Consider the following 23,538-nt stretch of genomic DNA (forward strand, 5'->3'; position numbering starts at 1 on the left):
GAAAAAGTAAGGGCAAAAACACCAAATAGAGGTGGCGAACTTGCTCCTGAGATGGCCGTCGGGCAGCACAGGCGTGCAGCTAACAATGGTGGTGGGAGGCTGAGAGGGATCGATCCATAACATGAATGAGGGGCGGTGGCAGCCCCCAAACTTTTGCGTGATAGGCAAAGGTCTCGCACAGGAACGAGATGGACCTTTGTTCCCGGATGCGTGACGAGATGCACTGCCGGAAGGGATCAAAAGTGCGTTATGAGATCGTGGTTCCCTTGCGAGACCTCCCGCGTGAAGGTGCTCTAAGAGACACGGGGTGACATCCAGCGCGCTTCAACGCTGCGCGAAGGTGGGAAAATATCCCAACCGTACTGCATTTCCTGCCGGGTGCATTCCTTGCACGGGGTGTTTGAACCATCCCAAGAACACACAATTGAATTCACACCAAATTCAAGCCCATGCATACAACGTGGTTTCCTCAACTTTGTTGCCACTATGCACCAAATACATCACCCACAGCCTGGCTTTGTAAAACAACACTACTCTCTTCATAAGTCTAACCATCCATGCAGCTGCTAGAATGACTTCAATATCTGACCACAATGGCCATTCGTCGATCCAGTTGACTTAAGCACTCGTAATACAATGGCTAAACACTTATCTCATTGCAAACTAACCACAAGTGCATCTTCAACAATGATTTTGGGTTTTGTTTTCTTCAAGGGGCGCATTTTGTCCCTAAAAGAAACAATAACGACAAAAGCACAAGAATTAATATCGAAAAATAACAATAAATGTAGCTGGTCAAGACATATCGCAGACGCTTGAAACTAACATGCAGAGTATTGCCAAGGGACTGCACCACACTCAAATCACTTCTGTTACAATGCAATTTTGCATACCACATTCCAAAACCCAATAATATGTGAAGGAAACTGCTAGGGTTTGCACTAAGGACACACAAAGTGTACGATCACGATAGAAACACAAAGAGATAGACACAGACACAGACACAAAGGGCAAAACTCAAACCCTAAATGCAAAACTCAAAACTCAAACACAAACAGAATAAGGGAGAGAGAGAACACAACTCTAAAGTGAATGAATACTATAAATGAATGTAACAGTGTACAATGTGCTCAAGGGCAGAGCAATGTTGGAGTGTGATGTCCACAGAAGACGGATCCCAAGTCTGTGACCACCAGTTGGAGTGTAGGAGTGCTGAATAGTGAATGGCAACAAGTTGGTCACCAAAATGCAGCAGTTTGGAGGCTGGAAACTGGTAAACGCAGCGGTGTACCACAGATCGGAGGTTGGAAAATGTGCACAGTCTGTTGTAAATAGCAGGCTGAAATAGTGTCCGAGAGTGTCAGGGTCTGCAATGCTGAAAACGTAGGCTGGCTGACCATGGAGATGATGGACAACAAGCTGAACAGCAGTCTGGGACAGTCTAGAGCAGTCACTAGCAATTGAGATTTGTCGCCTATAGCAATGGATAGGCTGAAGATAATGTGGCTGTAGTCGATGATGACTGGACAGTAGATGGAGACGGGTTGCAGGTTGAAAGTTGGGTGCTAACAGCAGCAGAGGGTGTGTGGGCTGGTGTAACCTACAAACAAGGATGATCACTGAATGGGGGCAGTCTATCTATTTATAGATGTGGAAGGGCGCCCCAAAAATTAGGGTTTCCACTAAACTCTCTCAAACCGCTCTCCATTTTAGGTTTTCCACTGAACTCTCTCAAACCGCTCCCGGTTTTAGGGTTTTACTCTAAAAGAGAATTTTTGGTGTGTTTTGGGACTGTTTAAGAGGCTAATCAACAAGTAAAGCATATTTTAGCTCAACACTCCCTCTCAAGCCCAAAATTGAGCTGAAAGGTTAGGCTAGTCATTGTGATGTTTATGTATCCCAAGGCATCCCACCCCAAAGCAGCCAAGGCATCGGACAAAGGATGCACATCCGTTGTCCAGTGGCCTACTAAGACTACAGAGGCGATGGTTATCATACCAAGGGAATCCAAGCAGTCACCCTAGAGAGGACAGGGCATTGGACAAAGGGTGCACATTGGTTGCTCAGTGGCCTACCAAGCCCTACAAAAGCGGATGGAACTACATGGAATGTTTTTTTTTTTGAATAAGTGAAGTAAATTTGATGGGATGCGGCCGATTGAGTAAAAGTAATCCAGAAGACAGGAGGATACACCTAACACATCACAAAACAGTACAAGCTAACCTATCCACTCAGGGTGTCGATGACGAAGAAAACTAGGTGATGAGGTATCCATGTGATGAGGGAGGGTGGTGTGGTAATAACCACCGCCAGTGGAAACAACTTAGGATCCGCGCAAGTGGTGCTCTGCACAATGAGATGCAAAGTATGCTACATGCTGAAGAATGCTCATGCAGCAGGTGCCACTTGGACAATGTCCCTCGTGGGAAAATTGTTCACTTGCCCAAGCGCCCTAGTACAAGGATGATGTAATCATGCAATGGAAAGGGTAAGGTACAACAAGGGGAAGAAGCCGATGTCGAAGATCATGTGCTGAAGCCTGTAGAATACCAAGAAGAGTAGAAACCCCCTCTCAACCTGGATATAGATGTCGAAGAAGGAAAAGGAGCTTGATGTCGGTTTTCATATGGTGCCGAGAACCATAAGGAATGAAAGAAGAAGAAGTGGATGAAGCACCCCGCTAGAAGAGCAAGATAGAAGTCACTGCCATGATAGCATTGAGAGAGATGCTGCACGATCTGCCTCGGGAGGGGAAATCGCCATGTTGGAAGAAGAGCAAGCACTCCTAGGATGATGAAACCATGAAAGGAATGGTGCGCATCCCCACGTCTCTAGCCCAGGGAGGACCGAAGCAATCTGCAAGTTAGCCCACATTGAAAGATAAAACCCTGCAAAAGAGATGAGAATCTGCAAACACAGAGGTTAGTGGTGAGATGCTCCAAAGCAAAACAGAATAGAAAAAAAATCTAACGCAAAATAAATGCAATGAATGTGTATGTGCGTGAGAAAATGCAGCGGAAGACAAAAAAATGGAAAAACTAAGGATAATGAATCCTATGGACCCGACTCTAAGAGTGCGAAAAATGAATGCTAGACTAACCTAGGGTATCCGAAAGGACCTAGAGGCATGCGAATTGAATAAGGTGGCTACTATCGCGCATGTCCAGTAGCAAGGCTTTGCCAAGAGAACGCCTAACGAGGTGGAGAGGAAGGTGAGATGGATGCATGAAGTGCAATGGGATCAGAACCTGCAGACCAATCAGCCAATCCCTTAGGGGTAGTGAAAGAGATGGGCCACTGAGGCTGTACTCGAGTCACATATCCAACAACAGTAACAACGGGTACTGAAGGAGCAGATGAAGCAAGAGTAGAAGGCGTAGCCCCACTAGATTGTGCAATCGCAGCGGTCTATGGAGGCTTTTTAGGTGAAAGGCCTTGGACCTTGGAGTGACACTCGTTCACATGGCCTACTCTCTGGCAATGTGTGTAAAACCGGTTTTTCTTAGGGAGTTGCTGCCAGATAGGTCTAGATTCTTTGGTTCCATCTGAGGAAGAGGAGGCACCCTTTGATTGGCTTGCCTTCGCATCTAGCGAGTTCTTGCCACCAGTGGTTGTCCCTCCTGAAGAAGAGGCAACCAACCCTCTCTGCTTTGAATAAGGCTGTGATGAGGATTTTTTGTGGACTTGATCATACAGCCTCGCGTAATGCAAGAACTAGCACTCAAACTCGTAGAAGATTGGCAATCTAGGTTGGGAGATGATGTGTTGAATGAAATTGAAGTACTTGTCGGGTAACTTATTCAAGAAGAATATAACTAGATCGTCATCTGACTTTGGAGAGCCAGTAGTGGCGAACTCGGCAAGTAATCGCCTATATTCAGCCAGCTTGACTTTTAGATCATCCCCTTCCTTAATAGAAAACTCTTGAAGCTCAAAGTCGAGATTGATGCGCTGAGTACGATCACGAGCTGCATAGTGGTCGAGAAGGCGACTCCAACGCTCTGATGCGAGCGGGAAGTGCTGCAACTGAGAGTGAAACTCAAGAAGCAATCCTTGCATCAACTCAACATTGGCTGTGGCATTCAGGCTCTCCATTGACGGATGTAATCAGGGTGAGCTAGTCGAGGGTTCGGCATAGGCTCTAGACCAATGACGAGGTCCCAAAGACCCTGAGGCTCAAGTACTTGTTGCATGAAATTAGACTAGGTGGTGAAATTCGACCCATTAAAACGTGTCTTATCCGTAAAGGCATTCTTGGCCGTTGCAACAGGAGTGGTAGTGCTCGGAGATGGATAGTGTGAAAAAGTGTAGTGTGGGTAGGATGGGGAAGTGGAGCACACTTGGGAATGGGCCCCAGAGTGCCCACCAGGCATGTGTGTAGGTAGGGATGGGTTGGCTAGGCATGGGCATGGTAGCCACATGAGGAACCCAAGAAGGTGGGACAAGAACACGGTGAGGAGAAGATGGGAATCCCTACGTAGGTGTAATCCAAGGAGAGTATGAAGATGCACCATAAGCTGAGGATGGAAACCCCTGCGTATGAGTGATCATGGGAGATGTGAAGCTGGGGATAGTGAGGGGGATGCCCATCACAGTCGTCCCAGGAGTTATGGGTGTGCTCATGTGGTGAAAGGTGAGAGGCACTGTGTTAAAGGGTGGCATTCCCCTAACGAAGTACCATGGTGCAAAGAGGTAGAGAATGGGGTGGAGAAGAAAAAGATGCTAGGAGAGGAGATGGAAGATCCAACCCCTAGGGTGTGTGATGCAGATGTGGAGTGTAATCCAAGGTTTTGGAAAGATGATGAGAGATGTGATATAGAAGAGGGTGGGATGGGAGGGAAGTGAAAAGTGTGTGTGATATGCTCAAATGAAACAAAAGCTGTAGATGTACCTGAATTTCGTCTGCTTCGTAAGCCCCCTCTATTGAAGTTCACATACGCAAAGCCATTTGGATCTTGTACCTCAAAAGAAGAAACAGACGAGGGTTTTGATCATGCAAAACAAAAGAATTGTACAAACCTGACATTGGACCTGGCTGAGATGATGAAGATGGATCGCCAGACGTTTTGAATGCCGTATGTCCTCCATGATCGGAGAGGTGGCCAGCCTCACCAACCAGTCCGGATGTGGTAGCAAAACTGGTAGGAGGGGTGTAAACATCACCATACTTGTTGCGATGGTACTCCTCAGAGTCCTCCTCTATGATGTTAGTAAAATCTGATGAAGGTGTAGTGTCGTTCTCCTCATCGAGTCCATAATGCCGTCTCAGGGCCTCCAATGATGGAGAAGCTTGATAAGACATCATAGGAATTGGAGAGAAGGTGTCTCAGACATTGTGATTCGGTTACGAGTCGTATTGTGTGCCTCGCACAAAGACTAGCTCTCCATAATATCCGTAGGATACTCTTTACAAGAGCACCGGCTTTGATACCATGTGCAGGAAACTGCTAGGGTTTGCACTGAGGACACAGAGAGTGTACGACCACAACAGAAACACAAAGAGATAGACACAGACACAAAGGGCAAAACTCAAAAACTCAAATCCTAAACGCAAAACTCAAAACTCAAACACAAAAACTCAAACACAAATAGAATAAGGGAGAGAGAGAACACAACTCTGAAGTGAATGAATGCTGTAAATGAATGTAAGAGTGTACAGTGTGCTCAAGGGCAGAGCATTGTCGGAGTGTGACCTGTACCGAAGATGGATCCCAAGTCTGTGACAACCAGTTGGAGTGTAGGAGTGCTAATAGTGAATGGCAGCAGGCTAGTTAGCAAAACGCAGCAGTCTGGAGGCTGGAAATTGGTAAACGCAGCAGTGTACCATTGATCGGAGGCTGGAAACTGTGCACACTCTGCTGTAAACAGCAGGCTGAAACAGTGTCTGAGAGTGTCAGGGCCTGCAATGTTGAAAATGCAAGCTGGCTGACCTTGGAGATGATGGACAGCAGGCTAAACAGCAGTCTGGGACAGTCTGGAGCAGTCACCAGCAGCTGAGAGCTGTCGCCTACAGCAATGGACAAGCTGAATGATGGCTGGACAGTAGATGGAGGCAGGCTGCAGGCTGGAAACTGGGTGCCAACAGTAGCAGAGGGTGTGTGGGCTGGTGTAACCTGCAAACGAGGATGATCACTAAATGGGGGCAGCCTCTCTACTTATAGATGTGGAAGGGCGCCCCAAAAATTAGGGTTTCCACTGAACTCTCTTGAACAACTCCCCGTTTTAGGGTTTCCACTAAACTCTCTCGAACTGCTCCTGTTTTAAGGTTTTACTCTAAAAGAGCATTTTTAGTGTGTTTTGGGGCTGTTTAAGAGGCTAATCAGCAAGTAATGCATATTTTAGCTCAACATAATATACGGTCCACAACTAGATCACATATATACAGATTGCCACCAAATGCATCCATATTTAAAACATAAGAATGTCATTGGCTTTTACCACCCAAAATACATAACACTTCCCTAGCCACAAACAAAACCACCAATAATATAACTTGCAAGAAATAATAACATTTTGTCCCTAAAAGAAACAATAACCACAAAAGCGCAATAATTAATATCAAGAAATAACAACAAATGTAGCTGGCCTTTTATGATGTCCCAAACATACTACCTGGCAAACTAAACAATACAATAACAATCTTATAAAGACATTACAACCAACCAAATCAATAACCTCAATTTTCCATCACTAAGCAAACACACTTCCAGATCTTATACACTTCCTGCAAGACATATTGCAGACTCTTGAAACTAACATGCAGAATATTGCCAAGGGACTGTGCCACACTCAATCACTTCTGTTACAATGCAAATTTGCATACCACATTCCTAAACCCAATGATACAGAGTTCACAACTAGATCACATATATACAAATTGCCACCAAATAAATCCATATCCAAAACATAAGGATGTCACTGGCTTTTACCACCCAAAATACCCAGCACTTCACTAGCCACAAACAAAACCACCAACAATATAACTTGCGACTCAAAAGACCACAAAAGATCATAGTGCAGAGCCATCACACTCCAAAAAGAACTTCAGTTCAGACAAGAACAGCCTTAAAACCCTTTCATACTTGAACAATAAAAGAGAATAATTCTGGAGGCTTATAGATGAACCTTTCAATTGAACTTGATATATCAAGGTCCATCTCCAAATGTAAGAATTTCACAGCAATGGGTTATGGGTTGATTAAAGAATCAACTTTTGGATTTAGCTTAAACGGTTCCAGGAGCTACTAGGATTTCAGCTTGATATCATGCTTCAGACAATCTTTTCTTGTAATAGAACACTTCTACTGATGCTCTGGTGAGAGAGCCAGATAAAAAGGGAGAAATTTGGACGTCCTAACTTGCAAGTTGGCAAAATTTAAGCTGATTCCAAAAAAAGAGAGAGAAAAATGCTACTTTCATGAAGAAAAATCTCACTTTCATACGTGAAAAACACGCTGCCGTACGGGATCTCCATGAATTTCCCACATCAACAGGAGAAAGTGCTCCAGCATTGGGAATAAGCTGAGTGTTTTGTACAGAGACTGGCTTAACTGATCATCAACACTGAATGTGCAGCCCCATTGCGTTCTAAGCTGAAGTCAGTGGGTTTGCTTCAGAATACTTCTAGATTTCTTTCCATCACATCCACTAGCCTTGAGACACTTCAGAGAAATATCACGGGCAGATTTAGATCACCACATGCTAACTTGCCAGCTTCACATGGCACCTCAGGCAGCAAGAGGGGTTCCTGAAATAGCACAAAAAATTATGAACTGTCAACATTTAATTAGAGAATTAAGGAAAGTTTGTTACCGTCAATGGGAATGGAAAAAGGAAAATAAGTTACTGATTAAGCAGTAATACCCTTGGAAAGAGCTAGCTGTTTGCAAGACAAACAAGCTCCATTCTGATTAGCTTGGTTCTGACTCCAACAGCTTCTTCTTTAGCATCTTTAAACTCGAGCACACTTCTGGATCCAGGTTATCCTCGAGCAATTTTCCTTTCATTGAGTATGATCTGCCATGCAGCACTCGTCTTCACATGCTTGACTTGACATGAAGTAAACTGCGTTACTTTGATCAAGCGATATTCTATAAGCCCTTTCATAAGCAATCGAGTCCACAACAGTTCTCTAACTTCTATGGGACCAAGAAAATAAGTTAGCAAACATGATCCTCTTCTACTGATAGATTTCCCAATATAAGTTAGTAACATACTTCAGATCTAGAAGAATTTGGTCACGCTCTTTCTTTGCATCCTTGATCTTCAAAAGCAACAATAGAGATAAGTTGCAAAAAAAATGGCCCCATCATATTGATTTTCTCATAGACAGCAACTGAAAACTAAATTCTAGCTTTTATGTCGGGTAAAGCTAACACAAACATGAACAGGAAAACAATACAGGCTAGCTCCCTAGGGTTTTTCAGTTATAATCATCGAGGACCACAGCAAAGAAAGTGAAAAAAAGCAGCTTCTGAAACTGCGTCTGCAGAAGATAGTCTTGATTTCTCTGTTTCACAACAGAGAGACATATTTATTAAAGATCCAAACGTTGCTTGGCTAAGAATCTTCAGCTATAAGTGCTAGAGGACCACAACCCAGACTTCTGGACTAGTGAACCCATTCCATTCTTTATAACAAAATTTCCATATGTCTGTAGAGCAAAGTCTTAGTTTTAAGTAAGCTCTCATAGATCTTAAACTTAATTCCAATATTAGAACAGAGTGTGATTTTGATACTTGTGATTCATAAGAAATTATTTGTTGAATTTTCTTGAGAGGAAATTCATGCTGAAGAGAACACTATGAAAACAGCTGAATTACCGCTGCAATGAGATACTTGCAGCTCCACACATATGCACCCTGCAATTGGGCAAGAAAAGCAGTTGATCACTTTTACAGACCTTCGATACTTAATTTAAAGATCTAGTGTAAAGATACATCTACCTTAGAAAAAGGCACATTTTGCTTTCAATCTAAAAGATACATTTCTCAAACAGTTAAGGCTTTTTGACCTGAGAAAAGAGATACAGATCAAGGAAGTGTACAATACAAGCCTTGTGTACGATAGCAAAGATATAACACATGGTAACAACAAAGAGTCAAATACAAGGGCTGTGAGAAAAGCCAATTTGGAGGTCTATATTGCCAAACCATATCTAGCTCTGCAAAGAAACAGGTTATCATGGGAACATGACTTTTTTAATGCTTTGCTTAGCATTTGATTTAGTTGTTAATAAAATGTGTAGATGCGAGGTGCACGTGTTGTGCAAGACAGTTAATTTGCAATGATGGGCCAAGGACCTTGAGATATCAGTTGGTATCAAAAGCAAAAGTTGTAATAAGTTATATTGGACACATATGAGATGGTGCCCTAGTGTTGGTTTTGGCCTAGGGCAAAAGTTGCCAATAAGTGTTAAATGTGACACTAGAAACTAGGCATTAATTAATTAATTAATGCTAGTTTAGAGGTCAATTAATCCTCATGACCACTTGGGAGTCAAAATGGCCTAGCCAATTTAATTGTGGATGGGCACTTCTAATTTTCTAGGCAAGGACAAAGCGATACATTAATTTCCAAAATGATTAATCTAATTAGAAAGGTTGCAATTTTGCAAAATTTGACCATGCAAGTGAGGGAAAGGCTATTAGAGGCTACTGGAACCTTATTCCATTATTGTGGAGGTTGGGAGAGGAAGAGAGAGAGCTATTGTTGCAATTTTCTTGCCATTGGAGATTGTCAAAGAGCTGCCCAAACTGATCAGGAGGCCATTGGAGGTAGGTGCCAGACCCTGTAGGTTATCCCTATGTAGGTGACAACAATTTTGGGGTCCACAAGGGGAGGTGACTGCATGTGGAGCTTCAATTGATGGTGAGCTGCAGTCATTCAACCATTTCCTGCAAGGCAGCAATAAATTTGAGCACTTTCTTGCAATAGAAATGAGAGATTTCTCTCTTCTCTACAAGAATTCCCTCAACAGTTCAAGCCTTGGTGAAGACCAGCTATGTCTTTGCCGATGTAAACGCTAATTTATAGCAGAAATTAGGGTTTGGCAACCACCCCACCTCCCGTGCCAAGAAATTAAAGGCTTGGTACTTGAAATCAGTAGCTAGAATTTGAGGAATTACCAAAGATTTCAAGAAGCCAGCCATCCCAATTGGATTTGGGGTTCATTTTGACTAGCCAAGGTTAATTAGAGGTCAATACCCTATTAGATCAAGGGACAAATTGATAAATAGGTTTGCTGGTCAATCCCTTGTTAGATCAGCCATCCCAATTGGATTTGGGGTTCATTTTGACTAGCCAAGGGTTAATTAGAAGTTAATTCCTTGTTAGATCAAGGGACAAATTGATAAATAGGCTTGCTCGTCATTTATGACATCAAGAGGTATTGGAAAGCAAAAGAGATTGGAAAAATCTTAGTATCATTCATCCAGTTGCACTATAAGTTAAAGAAATACTGCAAGAGGTGCAAGTTTTTTGGGTCCAATTTAGTGTCTACCATCCAAGATTAAGAGGTGCCAGTTTTTTGGGGCCAATCTAGTGTCTATTGTTTAAGTGGTAACATTTGCATTTCTTGTGCGAATTTTGGCTTTTTGTAAATTGTAAATAGAGCTTAATGAGGTTATTTACCATCCTTGCCAAAAAGGAAGGTTAATTTCATGGTTCTATTGCCAGGAACTATCAATTGGAAGCCAGATGGTACGATAAAATACGGTACTAATTGGTACCTTATGATTTTATAAGGTACAATATGATATTAGTACGAAAAAAAAAAAAACAAAAACTTAGTTATTTTGGATTATAGATAATAGAACACATGTTTAGAGCTAAAATAGCAATGTCACTTGAGTTAATAGGATGAATACATGAGGGTAACAAGGTAAAACCTTATGCACAACATGCACAATGCGCTACTAGAAGACAGATGGGAGTGTATATGTAATACATCATACAACAAAGTAAAGTGTAGGGTGGATGGACAAAGAGGCTCTTTATTCTTTTTTGTGTGTGTGAGAGAGAGAGAGAGAGAGAGAGAGAGAGAGAGAGAGAGAGAGGAGGAGGGGGAGGGATGCTCTTGGAATTGCATACTCATCTTGAAAGTTGGGGGAGAGAGAGAGTGAGAGAGGCTTGAAATTATGATAATAAACATTGAGGCTTAGGAGTTAAAAGATATTGTGTGGTCTACTCTTCATAGGCTAAAAATAGTCTGTTTTTTTGGTACGAATTGGTACAGATACGTACCATATGGTACGGTATGAATTAGTCCATATGTAGTGCGAATGCAACTATGGCAAGAGGAAGAGAAATTTGATGATTGGTTTAAAGATTAACTAAGGGTAGCAGTTGATGTGTTTGTGTGATTGGCAAATGATCCTCTGTTTATGGGCTTAAAGGAGGGCAGCAAAGACAAGAAGAGGAAATCATGTTCAAGAGCTTCGGGATAGTAAGAAGTATCGAAGGAAGAGCCAATGCAACAACATGATGTTCCAAATGTGGGTGATGAGCAAATGATGCTAGTGGGGCAATTGGTGCATATGCAAGGCCAACTTGATAGTGCCAATCCAATGGTTTTTTCATAGTAAGGCATGTATGCTAATGTGGGTCACCTAGGATACTTTAGTGGTGGATCTATTTTCCATGCAATGGGTAGTCAAGGACTGTGTATGGATATATGTGACCTAAATTCTTATGGTATGGAGCAAGCAATGCATGAAATGCAAGGCTCAATGTATCTAGATATGGCAAGTGAAATACAAAATTCCATGTATAATGATGCTGGCATGATGTCTAGTGCACAAACTGGCATACTTGATAATGCATTTGCTAATCCAGTGTGTCCGGAACTCATCGTATTAATGCTGGTCTTGCAAATGCTTTGTACAGTGCTACTACTCATAAGGGAAAATCCAACCAATGTACCATTTTTGACAACAATGTGAAAGATCCAAGGATTTGTGTAATCTAATGAGAAAAAGGCCTAGAAACTAGTGCAGGTTTTAGGCATCAAGAGTTAAGAGGTAAAGTTTCCATGTGCTACTTGGTGAAGTTTCAATATTGTTTCACCTATGATGGATGTAAATGGAAGAAGGAGAGTGACCTGGTAGATCATCCTCAATGTTGCACTTTACCTTGATATATTTTAGTTGCAGTTGATAGTGGATCAAGCTCTTTCACTTTCAGCTGAGGATAGAAGGTCCAGAATATTACCTTGTACTCAAGGGGGAGGTTGCACCTTCACTCAGTGGTGGACAACTGAGTTATATAATGGATCTTGAATGTACTTGGTTTGTATCTAGCTATTGTATACTCAAAGTATTTCTGCCTTTAGGATCACTATTCAATATACTAGTGATTGTAAGTTGCTATGCAGATATATATGGTTTGCACCTAGGCTTTGAAACTATGCATTTGCAAGGTCATTGACGTCGTGTGGAATACATGGAGTGTACATTTGGATATGATGTACATTTGCACAACATGTATGGGATACATGGAAGGTATACAATGTACATTTACAAGCAAGAGAAGTACATTTTCCTAAGTTACATGTGGTTTACAACTGATGTATGCTTTACATGAGTATTATGTGGTATATCATTGCTATGAGGCACTCGTTATGCTTAGTTTATGCATTACTTTGACTTGGTGGTTAGAGTAGTGTTAGGATTTGGCATGTGGATGCATACCTTATGGTTTTTGACAGTGATTATGACTCATCCCTATCGATCATAACTAGTTTAAGTGGCTAGAATTTCAAGCATACAGAGGGCATGGGCATGGTTAAATAATAGGTGCACATATTATTTGACTATGATGCCCACATGTATTTCTAGTAGTGGCAACATATACTTTTGACAAATTGCAGTGTAATCGAGGATGATTTCAAAATATCAATTTTCAAAATTAATATTTTGAAAATAATTTAATTAGTTGCATAATGCTGAGAAATGGGATAAGAAGGCCGCCACTTGGCAAAACTTACCCATGCAAGTAGGAAAGACATTTTTTAGGTTGAGAGAGAGAGAGAGAGAGAGAGAGAGAGAGAGAGAGAGAGAGAGGGGGGGGGGGTTCATTCTAGCCTTGTACAAGCTGAGAGAGACAGAGAGAAGGCTGCCATAGCTGCTACAACAGTTGTCAAGCCATTTCCATAGGGGATGTAGTATTTGCATATGGTAGAGTTTGCATATAATAATACAGTGAATAGTTCCACTGGCAAAGCTCCATTTGAGGTTGTGGAAGGTGGCAAGAAAGTGCCCTCTCTTTGCACACTAAGGATAATATTTTTGAGGTTGATTCATATGTAGAAAACATGGATGCAATCTATGCAAAGGTTAAGTATTCTCTTCAAAGGTCTGAAGAGAAGAAAAAGAAGGCAACTAATCGCCATAGAAGTGCATTGCAGTTTGCAGAGCGGAATTATGTGTTGTTGCACTTTGAAAAGGCAAGGTTGAAAAAGACGAAAGGTAGAGAGGGGTTGTATCCAAAGCTGAGTATAACATTCTGTGAGCCCTTTCAGGTATTGGAGAGAATCAACAATGTTGCTTATAGGCTAAAATTGCCTCCACATTGGTAGATACACAATGCCTTTCATATGAACTTATTGAGGCCTTTTCATGGTGATGTGCTTAAGAATGTATATACTGAAATTCAGCTAGAGGTTAAGGAGTTGGATGAGATTATGGTACTTGAGTAGATTTTGACACATAAAGAGAGAAAGATTAGAGGTAAAGCTTCCAGAAGATATTTGGTGAAGTTTCAAAACTATTCACCAATGAATGCTGAGTGGATGGAATAGGATGACTTGGCAAACTATCCTTGGTTGTTACAGTTGTACCTTAAGGATTTTTGATTAGAGTCAACTTTGGATTAGGCTCAGTCAGGTTCAGCAGAGTAGGGGTCCAGAGCATTACATCATGATCAACGAGGAGGTAGCACTTCCACTCCTCTAGTGATGGATAGCTCTTTTGTATAATGGATCCTGGATGTATTCAACATGCATCCACGATACTGTACTAACAATAGGATTATTCCATGCACTAATCACTCCAATTGGTATATAGGTGAATATGGTTTTTACTGCAGCTTTGAAACTATACATTTGCATCATTATGCATCAATCTATGATCATTAGAGATTGATTTTCAGTTGCTGGTTTACAGTGATGATCATCAATTTTTAGTAGTACTCAGCTGGTTTTACGGACAGCAGCATGTTTAATGAATGCCATTGATAGTTCAACCATGGGTTGTGCTTAGTGTATGAGTTGCTATGGTTGCTTGGCTAGAACAATTAAGATATGCTAATGGGAAATGCATTCTATGGTGTCTGACAACAATATTTGATTCTTTACAAGTCCTATGTTTTATATTTGTTGGCTGGAAATTTTCAGCAAGTCTTTAGCATTAGCATGTGTTGGGAATAAAGGCCCTCGTGCCTTTTAATGTGCTTGGGTGTGAACACACCCTAAGCACTTGTACTTACACATATATATCTATCTAAAAAACCTAAAGAGGTACACTCGTCATTGTACCCACTAATCGTGCACACTCTCTACTCTGCTCTCTCTCACTCTTTGTCTCGCTGCGCGTAATGAACACTAACTGCCTTGATCTTCATACCTCCCGGTCACTACAAAGTGGTATCAAAGTTGTAGTTAAGGCGTTCGCACTTATCGGAGTTTGTGCAGGTCAACAGGTCACGTTTCTGTTAGGCGACAGCTCCAGGGTGCAAACACAGGTCAAAAACGCCATTTCTGGACAGACGACACATCGTTTTTTGACCTAGCAGTCGAAGTGACTACAGCTGACATACAATCAGCGGGCAACTAGCAGGGAGCAACCGAGCTGGTGATGGGGCTATCTACAAACGGCAGGCGTGAAGCAGTCGGTTGCAACAGCTGACGAACGACCAGATGACAGTCGGTTGCAGCAGCTGACGAACAAGCGACGGGACCTAGAGCTTCCACGTGACGAACAATGGGCGACCACGTGACGGGACTAGAGGCGAGCTGCATGGCGCTGATGACACGCGTGGCGGCACAGTCGAGTGGGTCAACGGACCTCGTCACAATTTTCTTCTTAAAATCAATTTTTTCTTGAAACTCCTTTTGCCCCCCCTTCTCGTTACCGGGTGTTTACACCTACAAGCACAAAAGGCAAATCAGTGTCTTGAAATTTGGGAGTTTTCCCAAATTTGGTGCATGACACACATTGCAGTGATCTCTGAACCAAAATTGCAGACATTGAATGCACAGGCCTTAGAAATTTTTTGGGGATTCTCAAATGCAAGTGAAATTTTTTGCTTGGATGAGTCAATTTCATTGAAATCTGTGCAATCTTGGCTTGAAAATTTGGGTCTTTTCCCGGATTCGGGGATTGTGATGCATGACAAGACAATTTGTCTCAGAAATTGCAGGAATTTTGTGACATCTTGCCTCCGACATTTGGGGTTTTTCATGTATATGCACAAATTGGGCTGAAATTTACCCAATTTCTCGACATTGATGCACATTGCACCTCGTGCAATTTGGAGCTTTTGCAGTTTGGGCAAAATTTGTGCACCATTTGGTCATTTTATGTATATGCAGGTTCAATTCCATGCAATTTGGACATCAACACTAGGAAAAATTTGGGGGTTTTGTTGAAATTGCTCTATTTTGGCAAAATTGGCCTGTTCTATGCATGACAAAGAAAATGCAGATGTGTGGTTGATGCTTTGAGCACAAAAATTTTGGGGCTTTTGACTATGCGTGTCAAATTTTATGCTTGTGGGTACATGTACAACAGAAATTACAGCTAAAATTTGGGATTTCTCACGTAATGTGATGTATATGCCCTTGGAATAGCTGTAATCAGTTGTGGAATGCTATAGCACATGGTTTGGTGCTTCTGAAAATTTAATTACAGATCTAGAATCTCTGCTTCTACGTGGTCATTTATTGCTGGTTGGTACTTGCTTGTACCTTGGTCACTCGTGTGATAGTTTGGGCCTGCAATTGCTGAAGTTTTTGGTCACATTTGGGCTGAAAATCATGGCTGGCAGCAATGACAGCAGTAACCTCATGCACATAAAGAAGCTTAAAGGAGCACATAACTTTGCGATTTGGCAAAAACAGTGCTACAATATCTTGTTGCAAAAGAAGCAGGCAAAGCCGATTAAAACCAAAGGGGCAAAGCCCGCAGACATGGAACACGAAGATTGGGATGAGTTAAATGAGCTTGCACGCTCAACCATTGAGCTATCGATTTCTGATGCCTTGCTGTTTAATATTAAACGTTTGGATTTTGCATATGCTATATGGACTCGACTGGAAGAACTGTATGCACAGAAGAGTGCCGCAAGCAAACCTTTGGATTTTGCATATGCTATATGGAATCGACTGGAAGAACTGTATGCACAGAAGAGTGCCGCAAGCAAAGTGTATTGGCTGAAAAAGCTTATGGATTTGCGTATGAAAGAGGTTATAACAATGTCTACTCACTTGAATGAGTTTAACTCCATTTTCAGCCAGCTGGTTGTCTTGAAATTCTTGATTGATGAAGAATTTAAGGCTATGTTTTTGCTCTGCACTCTTACAGAGAGTTGGGATACATTTAGGACTACTATGAGCAATTCTAATGCGATTCTTTTGTATGCTGATGTAGAGAGTGCTCTACTCATGGAAGAAATGAATCGGCAGAACAATGTCTACTCAGTCTTCTGGTGCTTTGCATACTAGGGGCAGATCACAACAGAAAGACAAATCTGATAGCAAGGGACACAATAAATCACGTGGCAAAGATGTTGAGTGCCACCATTGTGGTAAGAAGAGTTACTTTAAACGTGATTGCTACAAATGGAAGAAAGAGAAAGGAAAGGGCAAGAAGACAGATGATAGCAAGGAAGAGAAGAAAGAGGGTCAACCCAAGAAGAGCAATGTCAAAATTAAAGAGGTGAATGTAGTCACTCATGACAGTGACAGTGGGAATGACGTCCTTTTGGTCTCTTCACACTTTGGTGCACATGCTTTACTTGCAGATACAGATGATGACATGCATACTTTGGATTCTCGATTCAGGCGCTTCCTTTCATGTTACCCCTCATCGTGAGTGGTTCTCTGCCTATACAGGGGGCCGACATGGTGTTGTCCATCTTGGGGACAACTATGCATGTGACATTGCAAGTATGGGCAGTGTGCAATTGCAATTTTAGTATGGCTCTGTCTTCACACTTTAGCATGTACGGCATGTACCTCAGCTCAAGAAGAACTTGATTAGCATAGGGCAGCTAGATGATGATGGTTTTCATTCCACCTTTGGTCATGGAAAATGGAAGATCTGTAAAGGATCTAGAGTGATTGCCAGAGGTTGTAAAAGTGATACTTTGTATCCTCTTCTTGTATCTAGTGTGAGTGATCATGTTGTTGCTGTGACCGAGCCATGAGTCAAACAGGAATGAAAGCGCTTTCTCGTTTGGGTTACTTGGCTTGTCTTCGTTATGCTGATTTTGACCATTGTGATCATTGTATTTATGGCAAACATGTACAGATGTCTCATAAAAAGTCTCTTTCGCTGAAATCTTCTCCTCTAGAGTTAGTACATTCACATGTATGTCAGATGCCAGGATTATCTTTGGGGGGAAAGAAATATTTTGTCACCTTTATCGATGATGCTACACGAAAGGTATGGGTTTATCCTATTCATAGCAAGGATGAAGTGCTTGACAAGTTTAAAAAATTCTTGGCATTGGTTGAAAATCAAACTGATAAGACACTCAAGTGTCTTCGCTTTGATAATGGTAAATATGTGTCCAAGGCCTTTTAGGCGTTTTGTGACAGCAAAGGGATAAAGAGGGAGCTCACTGCCCCTCATGATCCACCCCAAAATGGAGTTGCAAAGCGTATGAATCGGACCATACAGGATAAGGTCCATACGATGCTGTCTCATGCTACATTACCCTATGGTTTTTGGGCAGAGGCTGTTATGACAGCTGTACAATTAATTAATCGGTCACCAAACAGGTCTTTTGGGGGGGGGGGGGAGGGGAGTTCCCCAAGAAGCGTGGTCGGGCAAGCCACATTCATATGCTCACCTGAAAGTGTTTGGCTGTGAGGCTTTTGTGCACATTCGTAAAGAAAAATGCAACAAACTTGAGCCAAAGTCTTGTAAATGCATTTTCCTAGGATATGGTGACGAGGGTGAAATGGGGTATAGATTATGGGATCCCAAGAAAAGGAAAGTAATATGCAGGAATGATGTTATCTTCCGAGAAGATCGCATGCATAAACAACCCGAAAAGACTGAGGAGGTTCGTAGGGTTGTATTCCGAGAAGAAATACCTTTTGGACAGCAAAATGTGTCCGCTATATAGCAGCAAATACCTACTGTAAATGAACCTGTAAATGCAGAAAATAATGCTGGAAATGATCAGCCAGCTAGTGCCCATAATAATGAGCCACTACATGTGCAGGAACAGCCAGGGCAACAAGCTGTTAATGCTGATTTGCAGGCTGAAATGCCAGGACAGCATACTGAAAATGGAAATTTGCAAGAACAGCTAGCAAACAATGATCATTGGTTAAGGAGATCGTCTAAGGCTACTAGACAACTTGATAGATTTGTTCATGGTGCAAACAATGTGGCTGATCATGTCATGTTGACAGACTGTGGTGAACTATCTTGCTTCAAGGAAGCATTGTTTCAAGGAAGCAATGGACAGACAGGACAGCAAGAAATGATATAAAGCCATATTGTCAGAAATGGAATCTCTTGAGAAAAATGGCACTTGGGACTTGATGTAGTTGCCTAAAGGGCAGAAAACCCTTCCATGCAAATGGGTTTACAAAATGAAGGTCACTTTTGGTTCCTCACCAAACTACAAAGCAAGATTGGTTGCGAAGGGGTACAAATAGGAACATGGAATTGACGTTGATGAGATCTTCTCTCCTGTACTCAAGATGACTACCTTGAGAACCATTTTAGACTTGGTTACAGCTGAAGATATGGAGCTCATATAGATGGATGTAAAGATTGCATTCTTACAGGGTGATTTGCATGAAGACATATATATGCAGCAGCCTGAAGGGTTTGTGGAAATAGGGAAAGAGAAGATGGTATGTAAACTCAAAAGGAGTTTGTATGGGCTGAAACAAGTACCAAGAGAATGGTATCATAAGTTTGATACATTCATGCAGTCTCAAGGTTTCCATAGAAGTGAAGTGGATCACTGCTTGTACACTAAGAAGGCAGCAGATGGCAGCTTGATTATCTTGGTTTTGTATGTTGATGACATACTGATTGCTGGCAGGGATCTTCATGCCTTGGACTCACTGAAGCAAGGTCTTCATGGCAGCTTTAACATGAAGGATCTTGGTGATGCAAATCACATTCTTGGCATGCGAATACTCAGAGATAGGTCAAAGGGGGAAAAACAATTGGGGTTCCATTGCCTCCATATGTGAAACTTAGTGCAGAAGACAGGCCTATATCTGATGATGAGAAGGCTGAAATGGCCAAGATACCATATGCTTCAGCTGTTGGCAGTTCGATATATGCTATGGTTGCTACACGTCCTGACATTGCCTTTGCAGTGGGAGTGGTTAGCAGATACATGGCAAATACAAAAGTGTCTTGCATTGTTTACTATAGAGGTAAAGTATGTGGCTTCCACTGAGGCATACAAGGAGGCTTTATGGCTTTCACCTCTGGTGGGAGAGCTTGGCATCACAGAGCTACCTGTTCTCCATTGTGATAGTCAGAGTACTATCATGTTAGCACAGAATCCAGTCTTTCATGAAAAGACGAAGCACATACAGGTGAAGTACCACTTCATTAGAGATGTACTTGACAGCAAGAGCATTGAGCTTGTCAAAGTGCATACAGATGATAATCTTGAAAACCTTCTCATAAAGGGTCTTCCAGTAGAACGGTTTGCTCATTGCCAAACAGATGATGGGAGTTGGATAGATATATGTATTTCAACTTTGTACATTTTCTCCTCTTAAGGCACATTGCCTTTAGGTGGGAGGTTGTTGGGAATAAAGGCCCTTGTGTCTTTTAATGTGCTCAGGTGTGAATACACCCTTAGCACTTGTACTTACACATATATATCTATCTAAAACACCTAAAGAGATACACTCATTGTCAAGTGTTTTTCTGAAAACTGAAAAGCCCTAGTCAAACTGTAGTTAGGTTTGATTTTTGCTAGCTTAGTTATTTGCGTGACAGTTTGTTTTATTATTTTGTAGTTGGATTTCTTGTGTTTGTTTAGCCTAGGATTTGTATCTGTCATTTTGTTTGATTTGTTGAGTGTGAAACTTGATAGCCTTGGTCGAGCTTGGTATTTTTTTGGACAGGTTGAAGTAGAAGTTTGTTATTAGCTACTAAACATTGAGGAATAAGGTATGTTTTGTTGTCGAGATTTTTGCACATCACGGGGATAATGGGTTCACGAGCACTTCACGTTGCACTTGTTGATGCACTACACTCGGGGGTCGTCTCCTGTTCTTATCAAATACTTCCATGCCATGGGTTGGAATTATGCACATTTTGCACCATCATTGAGGTCCGCTGCAGCTATATGCAGTAAATTTTAGATGCACGCGCACATGAGAGAGCACCTATCATTAAGCACACACATTTCTTGCACGCACCATTTGGGATGTTCATCACAAAGTTAGAAACCTCTGGTTGAGAGTGTAAGGAGGTTGGGTGAGTTAGAGGGTCGTGAAGGACGCCGTCAATTGTGAGATGGGTTGTTCTTATTTGGTCAACATCTTAACGACCATCATTTTCTAGAGTGATTGTGAGATTTTGGATGGGTGGAGCGGAGTATATCATATCTTTTTTATGAGAGTTGAGGGGTGAGGATAATGAATTTTAAATTAAGCAAGAAATTTTGTTTGCATTTTGCATGACGCACGATCACATGTAGATAGACTAGGCACAAATTCTTCAATGCATACATTATTTTTGTGTGAGCATGGATTAATTGATTGCATATCATGGATCCAACATTGCATATTTTTTCAAATCATGAATGATTAGGTACGGAGTTCATTTCAAAAAACCATATTCTTGCTAGGACACATTGCATAAAAAACAGGTTCATATCCAGAGAATGCTTATTTTGAAGACTTGAGGATCAAAGGAAAAGATTGTATGTTTTACATCGTCAGCGAGTATTTCTTGAAGAAAAAGAGGACATGTGTGCTGAAAGTATGTGCAATTACAGTGACAATAGGCCAAGGAAGGGAATAAATCGTCCAAGATAAAAGATGGAGAAAAAATGATGCGATTTACGAAAATCAGTATTTTTGCCCGATTTTGATGGATTTTCGTAATTCTGCCCGCGGTAGCTTGTCAACCAGATGCGTTCCAATCCTTTTGAGTATCCGAACAACTATATTCGGAGTACAAATGACGAAGTTATGATCCAAACAAGTTACAAACAGACATAGAGCAAAAAAAACGAAAATAGTGAAAAGCAGTAGAAAAGCAAAAGCCAAAAGCTGAAAGCAAAAAGCCTAATGTGTGTGAGTGTGGATAGAAAACTATATAAGGAGAGGACATTGAAGAGTTAAGGGCCTTCCCCCTTGATTATAACTGTATTTTGTGAGAGAGGAGAGTTAAGGGCTCTTGTCATGCCGATTTGGAAGTTGGAGCTTTTGGGTGTTGAAGCGCGGAGTGTCGGCTCAAGGTTGTTAAGGTATGAGAATATATTTCGCTTGGTTTATTTTCGAATTGTTGGTATTTTTGTTGTGTTGTGGTTGTGTGATGGTCTACCCGCATACGGGTTTTAAAATTTTTTTGAGCTTCAAGAGGCATTGTGTTTTGTCTTGTTTTTATATGTGGCTTGTGGTGTATTATCAAATATTTGAGTTTTTCAAGTTGTCTTGTTCATTCGACAAAGTCAATTACCCCAACCGGCACTCCTTAACGTCTCGTTATTGGGTTGTGAGTGAGGCTTGCTCTCGATCACCGCTCGCGTAACATCGTCATTGTACCCATTAATCGCACACACTCTCTACTCTGCTCTCTCTCACTCTCTGTCTCACTGCGCGTAACGAACATTAACTGCCTCGATCTTCGTGCCTCCCGGTCACTACAGCATGGTTAAGCAGTGGAAAATTATAGTGCACTATGTTTTGCTTTGACACATTGCAGTGTAATCCAGGACGATTGCAAGGATTTCAAGAGGGTGGTCTATCACAAGGACGTGAAATTTTATTGCTTTGCTTAGCATTTAATTAAAAGTTAATCAAATGTGCTAATGTGACTTGCACATGTGAGGTGCAAGTTAATTATTTCATAGTGTAGAACATAGCATCTTGAGATATTAGTCAATGCCAAAGACAAAAGTTGTAATAAGTTATGTCTAACAAGTACTAGGTGGTATCCGGTGTCAAATTCGGGCCTAGACCAATTTATTGGTCACTAATGTCAATGTTCACATTAGAGAGACTAGGCATTAATTAATTAATTAATGCCACTTTAAGGATCTACAACTCCTTAAGGACACTTGGAAGACTAATTGGCCTAGCCAATTTAGTTACTTGTTGGTGGAATTATTTTTTTCGTCACTAGAATAATTATAAAATTAATTTCATAAGCTAGATAACGCTGAAAAATGGGATTAGACGGCTGCCACTTGGCAAAACTTGCCCATGCAAGTGGAGAAGACATTTTTAAGGCTGAGAGAGAGAGAGAGAGAGAGAGAGAGGGGTCATTCTAGCCTTGCGCAAGCTGAGAGAGAGAGATAGAAGGCTACCATAGCTACTACAATACTTGGCAAGCCATTTCTAGCCAACGAGTGACCCTCCAAGAGCAAGTGACATGCCTTGAAGAGACTACAACAATAAGTGATAGTTGTTTGAGGGTTGTTTCAGCCAAACATCCTATTCAGTGTGTTCCATCAACGGAGTCAGCTTTCATGGATGTCTAGACAGGGCAACAACTAATTTCTTCCATTTTCTCGCAATGGAAGTCTGAAATTTCTCTCTATTTGACATTCTTTCTCATCCTACAGCCATTTCTCAACTACCCTCAACATTTTCTAGAAGTTTGAGTCATTAAAGATGGAGATATTGGAAAATCTTTGCTATAAAGACTGATTTACAACAGAAATTAAGGTTTGACATCCACCTGGGGATGCATGCTCAAAATTGAGAGCCTAGGATTTAAATTCCAGCAAGGGAGATTCAAGAGGCTAAGCAACCAATGTCAATTTGGGGCTAAATTTGTCTCACAAGGAGCACAGTGAAGGCCAATTTCCAAGCAAACCAACGGGCAAAATGGTTTAAAGGCTAGTAGAGAATCTTAGTTATACTCCATTCATTTGCAATAAAAGCTAAAGAAAGATAGCGAGGGATGCTAGCCAACAAGCTATCCATTCTCTGAGGTTAAAGTGGTAAAGTGTGCATCTCAAATTATGCAAATTGAATACTTGCTGTAATTAGTGTTAAATCAAGTTAGCACTACCCTATCCGAGGAGGAAGGCTTGTTCCATTTAAGTTTCAAAACCATTCATCAATGGATGCTAAGTGGTGGAAGAGGATCT

General features: G+C 41.5%; 1 protein-coding gene across 6 annotated transcripts in view; it reads right to left on the bottom strand.

The window, feature by feature from the left end:
* Positions 1-7,113: 7,113 nt before the first annotated feature.
* Positions 7,114-23,538, bottom strand: part of LOC148040510 (yacP-like NYN domain protein) — a 141,071-nt gene continuing 124,646 nt past the window's right edge. For 2 of the 6 annotated variants that reach the window (XM_087700102.1, XM_087700087.1), the window contains 4 exons: positions 8,823-8,861; positions 8,217-8,263; positions 7,864-8,016; positions 7,114-7,747 (listed from right to left, as the gene is read on the bottom strand). In XM_087700102.1, the coding sequence (XP_087556228.1) occupies positions 7,911-8,016; positions 8,217-8,263; positions 8,823-8,861 (192 nt within the window). In that variant the 3' untranslated portion in view covers positions 7,114-7,747; positions 7,864-7,910. Of the gene's footprint in view, positions 7,748-7,863; positions 8,139-8,216; positions 8,264-8,822; positions 8,862-23,538 lie in introns of those variants that run through there. The other 4 variants (XM_087700124.1, XM_087700095.1, XM_087700113.1 and 1 more) reach the window with 3 other exon arrangements.

This window comes from Lygodium microphyllum, chromosome 2 (assembly GCF_053477565.2).
Source record: "Lygodium microphyllum isolate KBCC chromosome 2, Lygodium_microphyllum_v1.1.10, whole genome shotgun sequence".
Classification (NCBI taxonomy): domain Eukaryota; kingdom Viridiplantae; phylum Streptophyta; class Polypodiopsida; order Schizaeales; family Lygodiaceae; genus Lygodium; species Lygodium microphyllum.